At 39.0% G+C, this 14,961-nt stretch overlaps 2 protein-coding genes across 2 annotated transcripts in view; both read left to right on the forward strand.

Moving 5' to 3' along the window:
* LOC144654192 (palmitoyltransferase ZDHHC20-A-like) overlaps positions 1–1,205 on the forward strand; it is a 2,852-nt gene extending 1,647 nt beyond the window's left edge. The window contains exon 4 of the mRNA XM_078514278.1: positions 1,143–1,205. Coding sequence (XP_078370404.1) covers positions 1,143–1,205 — 63 coding nt within the window. The remainder of the gene's footprint in view (positions 1–1,142) is intronic.
* LOC144654892 (TPR and ankyrin repeat-containing protein 1-like) overlaps positions 388–14,961 on the forward strand; it is a 30,814-nt gene continuing 16,240 nt past the window's right edge. Inside the window, 13 exon segments of the mRNA XM_078515132.1 lie at positions 388–688; positions 1,143–1,239; positions 2,628–2,868; positions 4,354–4,584; positions 5,282–5,512; positions 5,886–6,116; positions 6,566–6,716; positions 9,408–9,613; positions 9,615–9,719; positions 9,721–9,807; positions 11,437–11,664; positions 13,322–13,561; positions 14,592–14,742. Coding sequence (XP_078371258.1) covers positions 2,641–2,868; positions 4,354–4,584; positions 5,282–5,512; positions 5,886–6,116; positions 6,566–6,716; positions 9,408–9,613; positions 9,615–9,719; positions 9,721–9,807; positions 11,437–11,664; positions 13,322–13,561; positions 14,592–14,742 — 2,089 coding nt within the window. The 5' untranslated portion in view covers positions 388–688; positions 1,143–1,239; positions 2,628–2,640.

Genomic DNA, 14,961 nt, shown 5'->3' on the forward strand with positions numbered 1-14,961 from the left:
CGCGCTCGGATGATCCTAGCACTAGGATTCATCCTATCCATGGTTTACATGGATAAAGGATGATCCTAGCTTGTGCTAGGATCATCCTCTTTCTGTGGGGCTTTAATATTCAAACTTCTAAACTGAACAAATTGCTCCAAGGTCCTAAAAACCGCCAGGATCACGCACGTACTTGACGTAGGATCGGATTGTGAATTCGTTTGTATTATAATATTTCTCTTTTCATCGTTTTAAAAGAAAATTGAAGGAGCCACTATGGGTCATCATGACCAGTAAACATTTTGGTTTTGCGAAAAACGCCGTTTTGTTGACCGTTTTGTTTTCGCGCAACCCGCGTGATGATATCACATGACATACGTGACAGCTCATCACACCTTCCCGCCGAAAGCTGCCATGTGCTTGAAACGGAGTTGATAGTCAATCATATTTCTGTTTCTTCTACAGCGGAAACGAAGCATTTTTTCTAAAGATTTCGACCAGTGGAGTTCTTGACTGTTTGCTAAGGAAACAGTTGTCGTGACTTTAATTCTTACAGCTGTGCAGCGAAGCGAAGATCTGGGCTTCAAACCCTTGGACTTTGTATTTGTTTGAATGAAATCCAGTGATTTCGTGCATGTTTTGGGTCAATGTTTACCCTCCGTCGTCTTGTATTGTCGGAAGTAAAGCTGTGTTTTCGTTTCTGTGAAAGGTAAGGTTTTTGTGAGTAAGATAGTTTATAGAAGAAGAGGCAGTTTCGAGTTATTCTGAAGGGGAAAAACGCAAATTACGGTGGTTCAAATTTATCAACTGCCACAGACAGGCCGTGCCATTTTGGTCAACAAGCTAATTTCGTCCTGAACTCGCAAGAATGAAGATACTCTGCACTTTAAATATTTGACATCCAGTTTTCAGTCGTGTTGCTCTAGGTTGCTAAGATAATATTGATCGCCAAAACCACAATATCACTTTTAATTCGAATGGCAGGCATTGCGAGCTACAGATTTATAAACTGCAAACCAGAAAATTGCTGTGTTGTTTTGTTATGAAAGGGAAAGTCTAAAGAGTGAGATTTTCATTGTTTGTCTGATTATTCCACCAATTATCTCAAGAAGAGTTTTTAATCCCTCTGAAATCAGTGGATCTTTGGTGTCTTTTGTACACAGAAATCATTGAATGATTATGGAGCCCAAACCAGCGGTGTCAGGGAAAATCATGCACTCGAGTAACGTTTTGATTTGGAAGGTGTGAAAAAATTCTGAAGTAAGTATTATTGTGTGTGTTTCTCACTGCCTGTTGTGTAGTCCCCACTTTATATAACTATTAGATATAAGCTTAGACATTGACAAATTGCGAGGACCTACGGTTGATAATGATTGACATCAGAAGAATGAATGAAATTTTCTGGTCTATGCACGAGTCCTGCATTGTGAGCCAACAAAGAACTCGTTGACTGATCGAGACTGATTCCCATTTGTTACTGTATTTCGTTGTTGGTAGTTTTATGTTACACAATAGAAAAGCCTGTTGAATGGCCCACCAGCAGTGAGAACTCTCAGAGGGGCAGGGGGGAGGGGGGGGGGGGATGGTGTCTCTGATCTTAACATTGTGCTTTAGAGCCTTTTATTTCTCTTGTTCCTTGGAGCTTAGTGGTCTCTATTTGTTTCTGTCTGGACAGGATTGTCGAAAGTAGCAAGTTGCAAGCCAAAATCACTGTCTACTTTATTAATCTGGGCAGGCTACTCTGCCGAGCTGTTTATCAGATTCTTTGAAAAAGTTGGCATTAATTGTCTTTTGAACAACTGGTTTGTGGAGTCCCAAAACCCTTTGGGTCCCTGATTTTCCTGTGTTCAGTTATGAAAATAAATAGGAGAGTGAGTGTGAAATTTCACAACTCCAATGTGTATTGAGCAATGACGTTTGATGTACCCCCACCCCACCCCCCCTCCAAAAAAAAGGTTTTATTATGGGATTTAGACTGCCAAGCAAAACAAAGAAATATAATTGGCCTGCATTTTAAATGTATGTGGTGGTAAGGTTTTACCCTTGGTACAATTTGGTATTTTCCTTTGTTCTGGTGTATGGTAATATATGATAACAAAAGAACATACCATATTGTACTTGGGTAAAATTGAACCACAAATGTACACGTAGGGGGGGGTTTCATGTACAAAACACCAGCTTCTTGCATTTACTACTTTTGGGGGTCATGCCCCAGTCAAGAAAGAGAAGAGGCTATAAACGTAGGTGGCAGAGCAGGGGTGCTTTGGAGCTGAAAATATCGTGAGGGCAGCGTAAAATTGGTTTGTCAAGATATTCCGTCTCCTCAGTAAGTTTAAACATCTTCGTCTATCGTCTATCGAAAAGTTTGAAAAAATGATTGGAAACGTTCGTATGGCCTTCGAACAACAATCGGTCTAGAAACTGCTTAGAAAACAAACCGGAAAAAAAGTGGCTCCAAATATGTAAACCTGCTGAGTATTTTTAGGAGTCTTAGCCCCCTCGTTCCAAAACGCTCTGCTGCCTCTGATAAATTAAAGGAAGGAAAGTGAGAATTTTCTCAAAGTCTCTGGATATCATTGAAAAGATTCCTCTTAATACTTGTAAATACTGTAATCTTGTACATTTTTTTCTCTACACAAAAAATAAAGGGGTTTGCCACACATGGATGCACTTGAGTATGGTCGTCAAGGAATCCATGCACAGCAAGCTGGAGCGCTGGACCAAGCTGCCGTCCTTTTCACACATGGAATACAACTTACTCCTCCTGGCAGACCAAACCTTGCCGGCAAGTTGCTGCGAGATAGAGCAGACTGCTATTGGGACCTACAACGGAAAGAGGAAGCATGCATGGACATGAAAAGAGCCCTAGAGTTGTTCCCAGGCATCAAGGTACTTGTAAAAGGGTTGATGTTGGCAGTTGCCCACCTACCTATATTTTGAATATGTACTGTACATTTTAAGTCTGCATTCAAGCCTAGTGGCCCATCAGGCCGGAGCTTATCCCAGTTTGAAGTAACTAAGGAGTATTTCTACTTCCCCTTCCCCTTGAATGGGATGCCAGTATATTGCAGGGTTTCCCCCAACAATAAATTCACTGGTGCCTGTTTATACACCTGGGTGGAGAGAGGCACTATGAGAGTAAAGTGACTTGCCTAAGAACACAATGCAGTGACCCCGGCCAGGGCTCAAACCCAGACCACTTGATCATGGACTCCAGCACACTAACCATTAGGCCAAGGAAAGATTTGTAATACAGGTTACACCCCTTCTTATTAAGGCGTGAACACTTAAAATATGTCTGGAATGTTCTTTGTGTTTTAAACAATCACATGCGAGAACTTCAGACCGCAGAAACCACAAACAACGAATGGGTTTCCATCGGTCACGGAACAATATTCAGTTCTTGTTTCGCTCCAATTTACAAGTAAACACTAATTGTACAGTAATTCCTTCCTTTTTGAGAACATTAACTGCCCTACTGAAAAATATGTTTGAGTGATTTTTTTTAAAGAAAAAATTGAAAAACCTATGCGCCCGATGCTACGATTTGCCCCAGTTGCCGCCAATTTTCAAAAATTTTAACAAATTCGTATCTGCAGTTACCGTTTGCCTGAAGGCATGTTACAATTTGTACTGAGGTAAGCGTGCATTTTCCGGTTTTTATCTCACCCAACTATTGTATATGTAGCAGACCTAAACACTGATAGAAGGAAGGTTCGTTTCTTCGATAACAGCGAAACGATAACGGAAAGGAAAAGCGAAAATCAAACGATTGAGCGATTGACTGAGGTGTTTACCTTGCACCAAACACACCAACGTTTTGAATAATTTTCGTCTGGAGCCTTTGCGATTTACAGTCTTACGATCACGGAACCTCTGATTGCCTAAGGGTTGAAATCCTTTGCCGAAATAAATCAAATCCCTTGTTCTACCGAAAAGATTTACAATCAGTAACGAAAACTCCACAATTTTCTATTTTATATTCGGTTAATCGTGTTTACATCTTATGTCTAGACGTGTCTACAACATACTGCATACACTGAACCATGTCGTATAACGTCGCTAGAGAAACCGTCCTTCTTTTCTTTCAAAAATCCCTGAAACCATGTTCTCGATGTGGCCCTCGATACGAAAGAATAGCAGTTCTTTAAATTCCTGAAAAAGACAGAGCACGATCCTGAAACAAAATAAGAACTTAAGTTGCTCCGTGACCGATGGAAACCCATTTATTGTTTGTGGTTTCTGCGGTCTGAAGTTCTCGCATGTGATTGGCTAAACACAAATATTCCAGACATATTTTTTAGTGTTCACGCTTTTATAAGAAGGAGTGTAATTAGGTACATGTAATTTGATTTGAATTTCTATTCTGAACAGGATGATCCAGAAAAATGGTTAAGGAGAGGGTATGAAGCCATGGATGAAGCAAATTATTCTGTAGCCACACAGTGTTTCACCTATTCTATGTTGTACTGTCCTATGAATAATATCGCTCTAGTGTCTACACTGTATGCTTTGAGGGCAGAAACAAACTACAGATTGAAGAGAATTACAGAGGCACGAAAAGACATTGCAAAATGTAGGAAGGTTGATCTTGCATTAGTAAAGGTTTGTGAATATCCATTGTTGAAATTATTATGAGCTACATACATGTATGGTATCCTAAATGCCATTCACCAATAGTGAGAGGAAAGAGTATCGCAAGATGAAATCGCTAGACTATTTAATTGGCATGAAGGTGTTTTTTTACCTGCTCTTAGCCCACTATTTAAGAGCATTTTCCACAGTAGCCACATTGGCTTCTGTTGATGTCAAGTTTCTTATCAATTACTGAGTGCTTGCTAGCACCTCCTTTTGCCTTAAAGGTCAACCCCTTCTCTCCTTGTGATCTTTCTCTCAATGGTGGAAAAGCCAATTTGCCTTGACCCTGTCAACATATGCTTACCGGTAGGCTTAGGAACGAAAAAAATAATTTCTTTTGTTTTATTCCCCTCAGCCGTGGACCCAAGTTCAATTTCAAATTTAAGTATCTAAATTGGCATATTGTCAGTGTAGTATGTGAAACTGCCGAGTCAGTTTATATGAAGTGCATGATAATAAAATAATTAAATGAGATTAAACGTTTGAAGTGATTCGAGTGAGGCCTCAAACTACTGTATTTTGATTTTAATTCCAAGCTGACTCCCCGAAGATGCCGTAGATTGGCCAAGGCTTCGAATTAAAATATCAAAATACAGTAGGTTGAGGCCTCACTCAAATCACTGAACTAATTAAATGAGATGTTTTTCTTTTGTCGTAATTACAGCAAGAAGGTCGACGCTGTAAGGAGAAAGGCATCCAATTGTACCAAATGCACAGTTACAATCAGGCCATTGTGTCACTTGGACTTGCAAGGGAGTTTTTACCACGCTCTATGAATGAATTGCATGGACAAGTACAAAGCTATTTGGCATCGTGCCATTTTAGTTTGCGGCAGTATCCTGAAGCTTTAGAAGCAGGGAAAGAGGCATACAAGATCAGACCAGGAAGATCACTGGTTTGTGAACATTGTATTTTAATACTTTGATATTTTGTGGTTAATACCAGACAATTTGGACATCACATGCTTACAAAAATCCAAACCATCCAACAGCCCGTCAGGTACACAACACAGACCCAGGTGTATAATGTGGAGCAGCCAGAAAGAGTGAAGATTGTCGCACTGAATCACTTTATACTTTGCAAAAAACCCAGTCACTGTACCTGTACATAGTCCCTAGTGACTTTTATTCTTTTGAGGGGTTACTTGGTGTTTTTGAAAACACTCTTTGTATCAACTTTTTTAATGTTTTGGTGTTGGTATTGTTTATTGTCATTCCTTATCTTCTGTTCTATGTTAATAAACTAAGAAATTGCCTTTCTTTGTGTAGGGTGAGGCAAAGAGGTGGAAGGAGAGAGGTAAACAGCTTTTCAAGGAAAACAAATTTGATCTCCTTGTTGACTGTTATTCTTTGGCCATCAACTATGCACCCACCAGTGACAGAGAACTTCTGGCTCAGCTGCTTTGTAATCGATCTCTAGTTCACATAAAGAATAAGACTTTTAAGGTGGCACTGTTAGATGCTGAACGCTGTGTAAAGATTAGGCCAAGCTGGTCAAAGGTAGGATAACACTGACAAATTTAACTAATACACTGCATGTGTATTCCAAAGATGACTTAAAGTTCTTTATCATCAGAGGTTGGGGCACTAAGGATAACTTTAGAAAATAGAACCACTATCAATTGGCGCCATTTTGGAATAAATGAAGTCAGTGCATTGCCCAATTGTTTCACACAAAAGACCTCTGCTTCCTAACAATAGCGGCAATGCACTGAGTCATAAAATACAAAATGGCGATAAAAGGGAAATTTAAAAGCACAAATATTTACAAATCAAAGCTCCAGTATTCGAATGAAAAAAACAAATCCGAAACATTTAACAACCAAAACGGTTTTAGACTGTGGTAAACTTATTATTTTGGTCAGAACTGTTTTACAGCCGGGGTTCCCTTTAAACAAATGTTCTCTTTCACTTGCAAGGTATGAATATTGTTAGTTTCCTTACACCAGGCACACTACAGGCTGGGGTCAAGCTTAGCTGGTATGAAGCGTTACGATGATGCCATGGACTCTTTTGCTACAGCACTTGAACTTGCCGAGACAGATGAAGAGAAGTTTGACACACTGTTACAGATCATCACTGTTGGCTCTGAGTCAGAGGGTATGCCATGTCATGTGCTGTGTGTTTGATAAAAAATTAACCTGCAAGACTAATGTTTGTGACAGCAGGAATAGTTTCTCAGGGGTGTGCTCCTCCAAAATGCCTATACGTGGTAGTTGCCACCCTAGTGGGGTTGTGATTTTGGGCTCTTGATCTAGAAGGGGATATCCATTTTAGAGACAATTTCTAGAATTTATCGCATTTCAAACGTCCGAAAGTTTCAAATAATTAGCAGTCATAACGAGGTGTTAAAAAATTGAACCTTCTTCTAGAACAGTGGTATAATTTTGAATGCAGATTCTTTCTAAAAGGGGGTTCTACTATAGAGACCCGTGCAGCACATACCCACCAAAAATATACCTGTGTACCCCCCCCCCCCAGAGGGAGGAGTTCTACTTGTACATCCATGTTAGTAAAGTAATTAATGTCATCAGTTTGAAAATATAACATCAAACTGTACAGTGTAATAAAAACATTTTTAAATTGTTACATGGTAGTTCCCATTACCATTGTCAGTATGGTAAACTGGGGCATGTATGTGTCAAGCTCACAGGTGTATGTAGTGCAAATGAACTAGTGATTCATAAGAAAACGTGTTCTGGTTTCCATGTTTATCCTGACGCATTAAGAGTTGCAAATAAAAACATTGTAGGTGAAAGTTGAGTGCCACAGAATTATATGAACAAGTATAGTACAGGAAACAAGGCGAAAATAGTGATTACGGTATTTATTCGATGAAGCGCCCTGGGCGCCTATTAAATTTTTGGTCCTTGCGAGTTGGCGCTTATTCGAGGCTGGGCACTAATTAATTTTTTCACGATTTTCAGCAAATATTAATTTATTTCTGTAACAAAACTATAAATAATAACAATACAAAGAAAACTCGGTCATGGGGGAAGTCTTCTTGGTAGTACATGTACATAGTCAATTCAATAATCAATACTCCTCTTTTGGAATTCAGTTTTTGTGTTTTGCTGCAGCCGCAATGGCTGCAAGCAAAACACATTGAAGCTGAAGTTTGTGCCGTAAGGTGGTAAGTGCCGTAAGGTGTAAGTGCCGTAACAGAGGAGAAATCTGAACTACCGATGTCAATCAAATCCATGAACAAACAAAATCGAAACCAATGAACCGTAGCGCTGATCGCATTCGAAGTTACGGGCCAAAGTATTCGAACGCAAACCACGTTGGACACGTTGGAAAACAGAAAACCGATTTAAAAGTATATCGCATTGGGAAAGAAAACAAACTGTGGCGCGACCACTCCAGTTTTATGAGAAAATTATTCTGCAGTTTTCATCATTTACGAAAAGAGCGAAGACTTGGAACCTCGCCGAAGGTCATAAATATTTTCTCCAAAGGACCGGTTAGTGCACAGTTTGTAAACTTTCGTTTGAAAATAAACTTACCCTCACCTTGTCTACGCTGTCTACAGCATACTAGTACTGTATTAACTCTGAACTTCATATTTTAAAATAAAATGTATGAACGTGTAACTTGTCACGCAAAGACAGCTGGAAAGGAATATACCATGCTGGTAGGCTGCACCGCTAATGTAGCTGTATTCGAGCTATATAAAAGACAGCTAGAAACGAATTAATACTAGTAACATCACAATGGGAAAGAAACTTATTCAGTGGTGCACACCGTCGAAAACAAAGAAATATTAAAGGAAGTTCTCATTCACCAGATTCACTGCATCAGATGCAACATTCGTCAGTTCGTGTTTAAATGCGTGGCGACCAGTTTGTTTACTAGTTATTAAAAAATAATACGGTCTTCATTTAATAAACAGTTCATCCTTAAATTAGCTTTTCTACGACTGACAGGTAGGTACATAGTATAAGCCCCGCTAAAATAGCTGGAAAGGGAAAGGTTTTTGAAAAATGAATTTTTGACTGCCAGACGCGCTGGCGCCACATGTTTATTTTGTGCGGAAGATTAATTAAACGCCGTGAAAAATAGAATTTGATGTCCAGCGAGCCACTGCATCTTCGGCTACGCAGTCCTCAGTGAATCCTCCAACTTCACAAATTTCTAAAACTTTAAGAAAACGAACTTTCGCAGAATCAAAAATTGGTCCTTATCGATCTTCCGATCTTGTTGTGAAGACACTGAAATTCGACGAGTGTTCATGCGTGAAGGGATGACTGACGAATGATAATAATTATTTGTAAACTTTCGCTTTCAAAATGAACTTTGCGTTACGTTCAACGCCGTCTTTCCGTTGTTGATTTCAACATAACATTGATCAGTAAAATTATCAGGATTGAATTAACACAAAGTGACTACAATATAGTGCAATTATTAACCTGCACACAAGTGACAGACAATAAAAGACGTTGGATTTCAATCTCGACTCACTTGTCTTTCATCAACATGTTCCCTAAGACTTTGCTCTAGCAGCAAAACACATGGACCCATTGGGGCCCTATTTTTTTGTGGGGTGGGCACTTATTCGAGGCTGGGCGCTTATAAACTTTTCCTAACTTTAGGGTGAGCGCTTATTCGAGGTTGAGTGCTTAATAAAAAAAATAGTGTTTATTTGGATCAAGTCCATAGTATATGTACATGATTGTATTGAAACGTGACTTGTGTTTCATGTTTTGGGCTACTGAGTTTTCTCAAGCTGTAAATATATCATTCTTGTGTAAAAAAACTTGAACTAATATCATTTCACTTTTTGTGTGTCAGATGGAACCATGAATGTAGATGAAGGACTGTGTTCTCAAGCTATTATCCAGAGAGCTGTAGACGATGCGATATCAAAAGAAAGTTGGGAGAGACTTCGTGTGTTGTTCCTTGGGGGTGGGGGTCCATTTGGTGCCTGTCTTGGTGAAGGAGGACTTGCTTCAGGCTGCGATGCTTCCAAAGTTCCCCTTAATCATTTAATAACATCACGAAGTAGCAGAGAAGACGTTTCTTGTTTCTACCTTGCTGGAGTTTGGAGCACTTGTAGATGGGTTACCACTGTGTGAGAAGCCGCCTCTCTTGGTTGCCTTGGAATGCTGAGGATTTTGAAATTGCTACTGAGCTGATTGACGCAGGCGCTGATGTGGCTTGTGCATCAAATCAACCTCATCTTCAAACAAAGGTTCTCAACTTTGCTGAACGTTTTGTATTGTCTTACTACATGTATTAGATAGACATTATACACTTACTGGATTCGTCCAAGTCCAATATGAAAAGATATTTCAGTCAAGACTTCAATATTGGGCAAGACCGAAGGTCAAACCCAGTATTGAAGTCAAGACTTTAATATCTTTTCATAATGGGCAAGGATGAATCCTATAAGTATTTTATTATAGATCTAACATCTCCTCTAAATATATTAATTTTGAAGGTGATTGACCTATCCAAAACCCTTAGAAAACCTCTTATATGGTTTCCAATCAAGCAACAATTTTCGGGCAGGCAACTTCCTTTTTCAGTTTTAACTTAAAACTTTGCTTTCTGTCTTTGCTCTTTCGTATTGTAATGAAGTTTACAAGGCAAAATGACTTAATTCAGAATGTTTAGATCAATTGATGAAGTCAAAAACATCATAAAGTGTTCGATGGGTACATTGCATGTGCACCAATTTCGATACCGTCAGTGGTTTTCTCTGATTCTTCAAATGGTGTCACCAAAAGTCTTTCCAGGTCTTGTGCTTCGAGTAGTGTACACGAATAGCCATTTGCTATTCACATAAATGTAAATGTGCTGAAATACCGTAAAGTTCCATGTATAAGCCGCACCTGTAGATAAGCCGCACCACCGATTTGGAAGCTCAAATTTCGAAAAAAAAAATACAGACAAAAAAGTTTGAAGTTCAAGTGAAGTTCAAACAAACAAGGTCAAACAAGCACGGTTTCAAAACACTGACACGGCAGTTGTTGCAATGTTTGATATGAATTAAGTCTTATGAAAGCAAAATTTCACTTGTCATACCTTCTTTTTAGTTTGAATTCACAATATCTTAAACTTGAGATGCTCTCTTGATGTCATTTTTTCAAGAAATTCACATCTAAACACTCGATGAAATCAGCTGGGAAATTCGTACACGAATGAATGCTTAGTAACCAAGCTTGAAATGTGGAGAGGAGTCTGGGCATCACAAAACAAACATGGCGGCATTTTCCTTTGGTTTGGCCCTCGTATAAAGAAACCACGTTTTCAAGATTCTTGGAGACTGCTACCTGCAACAGTATAAAAACTTCATGCAGAATAGGAGTTTGATAATCCAAAAGATTCATTTGCTGTGAAGGTCAATAAAAAAGCGAAGCGGTCGGGCATTTTTTGCCTCGTGAGTACTTGCGATTATGTTGGTAATTCTCGGACGTGGCGGAAAGGCAAGCGTTGAAGTGACCGGCAGGCGACACTGCAAACAGCTTTGCAGAGGAAAGAAAAGGCAGTGAACGACAACAAAGTTTTCAGGTTGTTATACATGTTTATTCAGTGGTGTCTTGAAAAGTTTTTTATGAATATTAATTAGGCCTTTGGGAACTCCAACCATAGATGTTTCCGTAGATAAGCTGCACCCCCGATTTTTGACTAAGATTTTAAGGAAAAAGGTGCGGCTTATACACGGAACTTTACGGTAAGGGTCTATCTAATAAAATGACAGAGTAAGCACGGGGAAAAAAAGATGCGTTTTCAAATTTACCTGGGTCAGTGTGGACGGGGCCTAAGACTTACTTTTGTTAAACTCATTGTTAGTTTCTGTTAATCTCATTATAAACAGGCTCAGGCACTTTTCTGGAAGAAACAAGCTAACACAACATTTATTGGAGATGAGTCAACAGCCAAGCAGTACTACAACTTGGCGTTACAGTGTGCCCCAGTACTAGCTCTTGACGTCAAAAGAGAATGCTATGATGCACTGGCTGACATCTGTTTTGAGGATGACGAGTTTACAGAGTGTATTGAATATGGAGATAAAGGATATAATATCAAACCTGTGAAGAATGAGGTAGGAGTTTCTTCATTTCTCTGTAGGATTTTCTTTGGGAACATTGTGCTGTTTTCTCAAGAGTGTTCTTGCATGTGTGTGCAGGGTTGGAAAATAAAATTTCAAAGGAATCGCCAACTGGGTGAGTGACCTTCAAATTGCGCTCGCCCAGATGGAATTTCACTCACAGTGGCGCCATGGTGGTTGATCACGATTCAGAATGCAATCTATTTCTTCAATGAAAAATCCCCGTAAATAGACCTTAGCTCCACTTTTCAAAAGTTGAAAAACACAGTTTTATTAATACATACTTCCAAATTCCTGTATTTTGAAAGAGTGTTGAAATTGTACAGTAAAATTGGCAGGAATTAGCAATCTTGCCGCGTTTCGCGGCTCAGTGGACGAGTCAGTGTATTTATGACCAGGGGTATTACTTTGTACAAGCACGTCAGTGATGCAACAATCACCAAGTGGAAGCCATTTTTGTCTGTTTACGAACCAGGTTTGTCATAGATTTCAAAATTTTTATGTTGGTAAGCTATTCGCTTGTGGGACAGTGTAGATTATTTTAAAGTGGAAAGTAAAAAGTTACCGTAAACACCCGCGGATAAGCCACACCCGCAGATAAGCCGCACCCTGAGTTTAACAACTCAAATGTTGGAAAAAAAGTTTTTTGAAAGTAAATCGAAGAAAATCTAAACTCGAGTCAAAAATTCAAAGTTGAGTCTTTAGGAAGTCTTCTTCATCGAACGTAAACTCAGTGAACATTGAAACAGAAAATACTTCAGTCTTACCCACAATTTGAGCTCTTTAATATAATGAAATCCAACTTTGACATATTATGGGTGATCTTTTTCTGGCATTTGTTGACAGGTATTTCTTCATTCAATGTAGTTTTTCCATAGATTTCTGTGACAACAACAAGAACTTGCGTTTGCCGAACGTTCGTAGCTTAGTAACCAGGCAGTTGATCGGATGCGATATATGGGACTAGGACGAGGACGTAAAAGCAAACCAAGATGGCGATGGAGGCATTCAGGTTTCGTGGCTATCATATCGACAAATTAAAGAGATTTGGGAGCCATCTATTGGAGATAAACTCGTTGCATGAAGAGAGTTTCGTAATCAGTTCGACAAATTTTCCATCAAAGTGCAAAATGAGAAAAAAACAATTGGCCATCTTACTCGTGAATACTTGTGGTATTTTCTCTCTCGTAAAGTATCAATATTACTGTTAAAGTTATAGGCCATTGTCGACACTGCAAACAGTATAGGAGCTGTCAAACTTGCAAAAGCAATGACTGGTACTCTCTTGTAGTTTTATGTTACATTAATTAACATAATTTTTCATAAATTAGCATCAGTTCACGAAAATTCACGGCACTTTTTCCGAATGTTCCCGCAGATAAGCCGCACCCCCGCTTCCGAGCGAAAATTTTTGGAAAAAAGGTGCGGCTTATCTGCGGGTTTTTACGGTACACTTATTTTGAACAATATATTCTGGATATGAAAATTGTACTCGCCAAACTGGGCGAGTGATCTGTGATTTGTATTCGCCTGACCGTTTTCACACTCGCCTGGGCGAGTGGGCAAGCACTAATTTCCAACCCTGTGTGAACCAAATTATTGCTGATCAATAGCAATACTTCTACTTAATTAATAATTAATTGACTTCCAGGAATCTGTTCAGAAATGGCGAGAAAGAGGAAACCAATTGTTCAAAGACAAACAGTATGAACTGGTTGTTAAGTATTACTCTTTGGCCATGAACTATGTACCACAGACGACAGAGAACATTGATAAGCTGAGTGCAGTGTTGCTAAGTAATCGATGTGCTGCATACTTAAACCTGGAGATGTATGACAAGGCTTTGAAAGATGCCAAAAGATGTGTTCAGATAGAACCGGAGTGGTCTAAGGTAATGTAATATGCCCAAATGGTGGATGGAATGTTCAGAAATAAATAAAGATCATTTTGGACCGTTTCATCAATCAGAATCAAAAGGAGAGGATCTCACAGAATTCAATTTTGAGACTCCACAATGCAATCCAACAAAACGGGTGATACAACATTGCATCAAGATTGTGTACTCAGGGCTGCAACAAAACAAAATTGGGGTCGGACATCATCAAAAAACAAAAGGTTAAATTTTATTTCCTTAAAATTACCGAGCTATCACTTTCCTTGCAATCTCTTTGCACTTCTGTTACTTATTATTATTCATCGTTGCTGTAAAATAATTTACGATAAAAAAATTGTCTGGATATCATGTCAGACCACACTTGAGATTTCGTCGGACATGAGCAATTTTTGGTCGGCCAATGTCTGATGACCGACTGTTGAAATCTAACAGCTAAAATCATTCATTTGTTCTTGGCTTGTTTTTCTTTTTAAATGTATCATATTTGAGAGGGGAGGGGGGGGGGTTAATTGTTTGTGATATCTTCTGTTCCTTGTACATGTAGATGGATTGTTGTACATGTAAGTGATGGCTAGTCCTGAACATGCATCTAAAACAATTTTTGTCTTTTTTCTAACAATGATTTTAAATGCTAGATTAGCAACTACTCCTTACTGCATCATCACAGGCTCAAAGTCAGGGATGTCGCTAAGATTTCCAACAGGCAAAATATTCTTATTTACAGGCGGAAAATTGGAGTTTCATTGAAAGAAAGATCTAGTAACCAGACACAGTCTTCTAGCAGGAAACTCGAGTCCTCAGGAAGTTATTTTTTCCGTTACCTTTTCCTGCCTCTTATTTACATCCCTGAGACCCTTGTCTAAAGCTTCCTTGCTCTTTTTTTGGCAGTTGTTGTTGTTATGGTGCAGTTCTAGAATAACTGGATATTCTAGATAAAATAATGCCATCTTTGGACACTTTTCAAGGTAGAGGGTCTTGAAGTATTGTGTTATTGTTGATGTTCACTGGATTGTTCCTCATGTTGCAGGGGTACTATCGTCTTGGTTCATGCTTAAACTTCCTTGGTCGAAACTCAGAGGCACTGACAAATTTCAGTGATGGACTGAAGAGAGCTGAGACGGATGATGATAAGTTTGCCCTTGCATCACACATTATTTCTACAGCCATAGATCTCAATGGTATGAACTGGGTTTCATAAATTTTGTATATATTACTTGATATAGTAATTGTAAAACGCATCAAGCTTTAGGAAATGCCCTATACAAGAAACCATTGCATTACTGAACATTATATAAAGTTTTCATGTCTAGCAGATGAAATGAGTAATTAGCATTAAGCAACTAGAAGTATTAATTTTCTTCTCCCTGGATGGGGTGCTAGTACATAATTTTTGCAGG

The sequence above is a fragment of the Oculina patagonica genome, chromosome 5 (assembly GCF_052425735.1).
Source record: "Oculina patagonica isolate OP01 chromosome 5, crgOcupat, whole genome shotgun sequence".
Taxonomy (NCBI): domain Eukaryota; kingdom Metazoa; phylum Cnidaria; class Anthozoa; order Scleractinia; family Oculinidae; genus Oculina; species Oculina patagonica.